This window comes from Stegastes partitus, unplaced genomic scaffold (genome assembly GCF_000690725.1).
Source record: "Stegastes partitus isolate 25-593 unplaced genomic scaffold, Stegastes_partitus-1.0.2 Scaffold1356, whole genome shotgun sequence".
NCBI classification, from domain to species: domain Eukaryota; kingdom Metazoa; phylum Chordata; class Actinopteri; family Pomacentridae; genus Stegastes; species Stegastes partitus.
In genome coordinates, this window is record NW_007579087.1 from 117,565 (window position 1) to 124,602 (window position 7,038).

The following is a 7,038-nucleotide window of genomic DNA, read 5'->3' on the forward strand; positions in this document are numbered from 1 at the left end:
GTGTGTGTGTGTGTGTGTGTGTTTGCGTGTGGGTGTAATAAATGGTTGTGTGATTCAGATAAGCCGTGCTCTTATCTGCCCACCAGGGGGTTGACCTCCACCCATTACAGCGCACCAGCCGACCATCCATTCACCGCTGTCACACCAGCCCTTTGTGTGTGTGTGTGTGTGTGTGTGTGTGTGTGTGTGTGTGTGTGTGTGTGTGTGTGTGTGTGTGTGTGTGACTGGGTGAATAGCTAACTGGCCGGAGGGGGAGGTGCGTCGCCCAGAGATGCTTGTCGGATCTCTGTTGGGACCACAGATATTGATCTAACCTCTCCACCTCTCCCCCTCTCCTCCCAAACTCTCCTCCCCTTGTTCCTTTTATTGTCTCTCTCTCTCGTTCTCTTGTCTCCTCGTCCTCTCGTCTCCTGGACGTCTGCAGCACCAGCAGCAGGTCCTGGCGGCCATAGAGCGGGCCAAGCAGGTCACCCCCCCAGAGATGAACTCCATCATAAGGGTACGATGTTCCAGCCCCCAGCCCTACCCAGGGGGCCTCATGATGGTTAGAAAAGTGCACTTATTGATCCCTGTGATCGATGCTATTGTTTTCTCTAATGATATTTATTTATTGTTTGTGAAGTGCAACAGAAAACGCTCTCGGCTGCTTTTGTGCGCTCGGCGTCGATGGACGGACCCTCCCTAAACCCCCAAACCACAGCTTTCTCCTCCTCTGTGCTTTAACCAGCAGTGGGATATTAAAAAACCAGGATTTACAATCAGTAGCTAATGAATTTATTTTAACCGGCCCGTCCCTAATGTAAATCACTGTGGTGAACACACATTAGTGACCAGGCTGTCATAGTCGATGTCAGCCATGTTTTGTTTATTCAAATTAATTACGAGGAGATTTTTAAAGCACTTCTCCGGAGATATATTATTAAAGTTCAATAAAGGGGGCGCTTGTGAAAGCAGGATTTTAAAACGCGTTGTTGTCAGAATGGAGCATCAGAGGTTAGAATACGGTGACGGAGAGTCTCTGGTGCTGGTCCAGAAGCACTGACGTCCCCTCAGACCTCCTGGTCTGGTGCAGCTTCACTTCTCACCGAGGTTTTTATTAGATCTGAGGTTAGTTTGAGACAATCCTGAGGAAGGTAGTGTGCCATCATCATCATCATTATCTTCTCCAGTTTTCCCAGACTGACCAGTACTCATGAAGCTTTTATGTGTGGCTCAGTGCACTGACTCTTTAAATGTCTGATTTTAATTACTGCCGTTCACAATAAATCATTTTATTTAATTGAGCGTAGAAACATACGGTAGATTTAAAAATATGACTCATCTACACTTTGTTTAATTAATTACTTTAACGTCATCGTATGAGCTGTGAAAATGTAAAACTAGTTAAATTAACCTGAGAAACTTGTTTAATAAACGGACCACAGTCGGTTCAATCAGCTAGTCGTAGTGCTCACATACTGGTCTGCTGTTAAGTTTAAAGAGTTTCGTCTCCATTTAACCCTAAAAACACTTCTGTTGTTATTTTTAAACCAGAATCAAGACAAAAACTATTTATGTTACAGAAAAATAAATGATTAGGAGTAGAGTCATGTCATAGTTAGAATCATCTTGATTCTCATAAAAATAAAAAATAAAATACCATAACTTAATTCAACAAACAGTGTGTTTCCATCATGTCTGTTTTCTGAACCTATAACCAGGAGTTAGTGAGAGGTTTCATTCTTTACTGAAGCACTAGAACCAAACCAAACGTATGTATTTACATTAAACAAACCAGAAAAGAAGATTTCACAAGATTCCTTCAGATTTTTTCACCGTGAATCCGATGATGCCCTCCATCGGTCAGCACGTCAGAACAATTACAGATCAATAGAGCTAGCTCGCTAGCTAAAATCTGAATCAATACAGATCAGACATTAGCCCGCTAACCACCATCCTTCATGTCTGTGGCTTTAAAGTTACCCAGCAGCATTGTGTTAGCACGCTTAGCTCCTCCATCACTGTACCAGAGGTTCAGCATGAGCTAGCTTAGCCGCTCCATCACCTTACTGCGGGCCTAGTGTTAGCTAGCTTAGCTGCTCCATCATCTTACTGCAGGCCTAGTGTTAGCTAGCTTAGCCGCTCCATCACTGTGATCCATGATTCACGGCGGCGCCTGGCTTCAGTCTTGGTGTCTGCTGCTGTAGATGCAGAGGATAGCGGCCTGTTTAAGTGTTTCAGGCTGATTCTCTCAGTAAAGAGCCGTGCAGCTGAAGACTTTCCTTCGCGGGGCGCTCCCATCATGTATAATTCTGGTTCTGAGCGTGAAGCCGAGCTGCTGACTCTGTAGGTGTAGCGGCGGGAAGCTGGTGCCGTTAGATGCTGTTGATGAGGAATCAGTCAGAGCTGTCATCAGAATCAACCCACTGATGCGTCACCGTGCTGAGTGTGTACGACGCGGACTGATGGAAATATTCAGGCTTGGCAGCAACAGTTTGTCTTTCTGTGTGTTAAAATAAAACCCGTGTGTCCTGTGGTGGTTTATGTATATTTTTACATTTTATTTTTGACCACATCTGTCCCCTTCAGGACAGTTTCTGCTCTACGCTGAGCTCTCCTCCTACACGTGTGTTTTTTTGCAGTTCTATATATTGAAAATTGCATCTATTATAAATAAGTAATGTGTGCTGCAGCCTCTCCATCTCCCTCTAAGCATGTATTTTAGCAGTGATATGCGCGTTCCTTCTCTCCTATTGTGCCTCCACTATTAGCGCCGCGCCTCAGGGGTTATCTATTAAACATAAGTTGTGATTTATAGCCGGTCTGTGCGTCGCAGCCTTTGCATTTGCGTCTGTGTTGTGCTGTGATGTGTGCGCTGCTCCGTCCTGCTGTGTCTAAGTTGTGTCTGGTTGTCTTCCATGCAGCAGCAGCTCCAGGCTCACCAGCTGTCCCAGCTCCAGGGCCTGGCCCTGCCGATGACCCCCCTGCCGCTGGGCCTGAGCCAGCCGACCCTCCCCGCCGTCACCACCTCCTCCGGCCTCTTCTCCCTCTCCTCCCTGCTGGCCTCCCAGGCCCAGCTGGCCAAGGAGGAGAAAGCGTCTCGCGACGGCGTCGACAGCCACCGCGAGGAGGACGGAGACAAGTCCGACTAGATGGCGTCCCCCCCGTTCAGCTCTGTTTTTATCCAGAGACCCGAATCACCAGATCCGAGCCCCCTCTGGCCTACAGCCTCCCCCCGGTCTCCCTCTCTTTGACCTTACTTAACATGGGCTTCAATCCCATTAGCACAGCTCCAGCTTCAGAACCAGTCCCATTACTGGGAGAGCTTTGGCACCTGCCCCCCGACCTCCTCATATCTGCCACACTTCCTGTATCTGCCTTTCTTTCTGTCACCGTCTCCCTCTGATGGCTTCTCTTCAGATGCTCCCTCTGGTCCTGTTTGTGATGAAGCTGCATTTCTCCAGCGTTTTTTATTTTTTAAACCAGGAATACTTTCTCTTTCTGTTCCTTCCTTCCTGTTGCTGTCTCTCACTTCTTATTCCTGTTTTTTCCTCCTCCCTCCCTCTTGCCTCTGTTCTTTGCAGGTCCGTGTTAGGCAGGACCGATCTGTGAGACGGAACCGCTCCGTAGGCGTTAAAACAGGCAAACTGTTCGGGATTCGCTGGCAAGCGGTACATCTTGTCAGACACAACACAGGATTCCTACAAACTTCATTTTGCTGAGATGAAAGGTCTCGCAGGCGTTTCAGATTGCATGCATTCGTCCCGAGCTAGAAGTGAGCGTTTGAATCAGGCCCTCTGTAAAGTCAGAACTGTCCCCCGAACCTAAAACCTTCTGCGACCAGGAGACGTCTGTGGATTTAGTTGTGAACCTAAATGTATAAGCAGGAAGTTAAAGCACCTTCTGAGATCCAACTTCACGCTGACGGCTCAGTTTAAAACAAACCGAGTGTTCGTCCCCCGATTTACGATCCCCGCCTGACCCGGATAAATCCACCCGGCACCTTAACGAGAGGCCTCGTTAAACAGAGCCGAGGTAGCGCGACGAGAAAGAAAAAAGAAAAAAGAAAAAAGCAGCCGTGACGCCACTGCGCCCTCCCACCGCCTCCTTCATCTTTAATGTGCACTAACACTGACGCTGTGGGGAGACGGAGCGTGATGTCGGCTGTTTGACAGCAGAGGGCAGCGTGTGTCTCTGAAGCATCCTCGGTTCAGACTCCAGAACAAGGACAGAGTCCAGGCTGTGGCACCGCCGGGCTCATTGATCCACTCTGAGTGAACAGAACTTCATATACAGACGCTGGACCGGTGGCGTTAGTCTCTGCATGCAGTCGGTCCCGGTCTCTGCTCCGATCCAGTTCTCGGGCTCTGGTCTGTTCTGGTCTTTTAAAACGCTCTCTTTCACGGAACAAACAAAAACAGCATCTCTGCAAATTCCCATTTAAATTCTGTAGGTTCTGTTTCGCTGCACATTCGGGTTCGTCGCATATTAAACACGATTTAACGCCGACACGGGACACGTGAAGCACAAACGGATCTCATAGCTGCTAGAATGTGTTCAAATAAAGCAGAACATCCTGAAAGGTCCTGCTCGCTCCACAGGCGTGGTCAGACCGGACCTCTGGTTGGCTGGTTTTATGTGTCATGGTCGACGGTGTTCTGGTGGGTGGAGCAGACAGAGACGTGATCCGACTGGAGCTGAAGTAATTCAACATTGATCTGTAATTATTGTGATTGGTCGGTCATTTTTCAAAATGACAAAACTTTTGATTGTTTCTTGGACTTGATAGGAAAGCGTCCGATGTTGTGTAGCTCCAGGAGGAGACCCGATACGTCTGAATGTTAAACTGAACAACGTTTGCATTCCTGAAACTGGAACGATGCAGCAAGAAAACCAGCAGAGAGTCAAAGTCTGTAGAAGATCCGACTCTCCTGCTCTGCACAGAATCTGGAAAAGTCTTACTGTTAGACACGACAGATAATTTGGCTTGTTTTAAAAGTAGTTTACTCATTTTTTGATTTTTTTACAGCATAATCTTAAATTGAGCTGATTTAAGTTTAATGTACTTGCTGCATGGACGGATAATTTAAGTCGTTTTCTCCTCATATCTTATATGTGAGCTGCTCTTTTCTGCAGACGAGCTCTGATCAGGCAGCATGAAGGAGCTTTAACCCGTCAGTCACAATTAAATCATCTGCTTCCTACAGGTTGAACTTTTAGGACGTAGAATCAGCGGCGATCGAACTTCTGATCGTGGACGTATTATTTGATCAGCTTGACAACAGGCTGCGTTTAAAATTCAGTTTGTCTTTCTTGGCCTTCTCGGTTTTCCAAGCGGAGCCACTTTCATCTAAATTAATTTGGGATAAAACGGCATAAAGATGAAGCACATTTTCCCACAAACCCTCAGATCCGTGTGCAGGTTCGATAAACTCCACACGAGGAGCGATGACCTGCTGTCGCCTCCCGTGTGTGCAGGTGATGAACCAGGTGATCTGTCGCTAAGCTAACGCGCTAACCTGCTTGTGAATGAAGCTCACAGCACGTCGTCCTCCCATCCACACACACACACACACACACACACACACACACACACACACAGCGTATGCATCCGGCTGCTGTCCTGAACGCGTAGACAAACCAACACATCGATGCATGTCTGCTGGGGGGAGGGGAGCCGACATCGAGACGATTTTATAACAAAAAGCAGAATGTCTGATCCAACCTTTGTGTGATGGATGCACTTCCTGTTTCCTTTCTCCTCCTCCCACCTCGTCCCCACTTTGCTTTGGTTTTGTTTTTTAGATATTAATCGATAGAAGGAGAATTACCAGAGCTGACGTTATAAACATACAAATGAGATTCTATGTATTTGTTCCAGTAGTTGGAGGCCTGCCTCCCTAAACAGTTCTACATAGAAAGCTTTATGTGTATATGGCTGCATCTTCTCTGTCTGTCCTCGATGATTCTTGTGCTGTTGTGTTACAAAACCGATGTGACACCAGGGGGGTAAATCTGCAGTACGTTGACCTTTTGTTGCCCCTTTTGACCCCCTTCTTCCTCCTTCTCTCCCCCCCTCCGCCCCCTGACCCCTTTAAAGCCCGCCTCCCCGCCGATCCCGACTCTTTGCCCTCATAGCGTGAAGCATTGTAAGCGTTTTGAGCTTTGTAAAGGTCTTTTTTTAAATACTTATTTTGTGTATAATGTAAAACCTACAAAAAAAAAACAAAAAAAAAAGTGTGTACTTTGGCAAAAAAGAAAACAAACAAAAAAAAGTTTTGTGTCTGAAATCATAGCTTCATTTAAACCAACAAAAACAAGAAACTATAAAAAAACAAACATTTACTATAAATAATATGAAATGTTCTGCAGTAAGGAAGGACTTCTGGTGCCTTACAAATAAAGTCAATCAAATCATGACAAACCTTCTGCTCCCTCTGGACTCGTTTGTTCTCACAGTTTGAACACAAACTCTGCTGCTCCTGGTTCAAGCCTCTGCTGTCATATGGAAACCCCAACCCTGAACCCGAACCCAATCCCTAACCCTAAACCCAACCCTGACCCCTAACCTAACCCCTAAACCTAATGCTAACCCCAACCCCAACCCAGACCCGAACCCTAACCTAACCCAATCCCTAACCCTAAACCCTAACCTGAACCCGAACCCGATCCCTAACCCCAAACCCTAAACCCAAACCCAAACCCCTATCCCTAACCCAAACCTGAACCCTTTATGGGTGTGGTAGTCTCAGCAGGAGGCTCAGACTAAACGCTGCCAGCTTCGTGTGTTCCTCACTTAGACTCTTTTTCCCAAAGCAGAGCAGATGATTGTTCTCAGAGTTCTTCAGGCTTTGCTTCCAGTCCATCCTGAGGTGTGTGCAGATAGAAAACCTGGTGATTCATCACAGCGAAGCCACGAGTTAACCGTGACGCCAGCGTTTTTATTATTTCTTATGATAACTGCTTCCAAAGTGTTGAAGAGACGTTTAGAAGTTTCTGCAGAGTCGAAGCTGAAACAGGAACCTCCAGCTTTGGACATAATGACCTTAAACATCGTTT

The 7,038-nt window shown here is 46.7% G+C and overlaps 1 protein-coding gene across 3 annotated transcripts in view; it reads left to right on the forward strand.

Moving 5' to 3' along the window:
* Window positions 1–6,213, forward strand: part of tle5 (TLE family member 5, transcriptional modulator) — a 48,049-nt gene extending 41,836 nt beyond the window's left edge. The window contains exons 6-7 of one of the 3 annotated variants that reach the window (XM_008298846.1): window positions 425–544; window positions 2,904–6,213. In XM_008298846.1, coding sequence (XP_008297068.1) covers window positions 425–544; window positions 2,904–3,131 — 348 coding nt within the window. In that variant the 3' untranslated portion in view covers window positions 3,132–6,213. The remainder of the gene's footprint in view (window positions 1–424; window positions 545–2,903) is intronic. The other 2 variants (XM_008298847.1, XM_008298848.1) reach the window with 2 other exon arrangements.
* The last annotated feature ends 825 nt before the right edge of the window (window positions 6,214–7,038 follow it).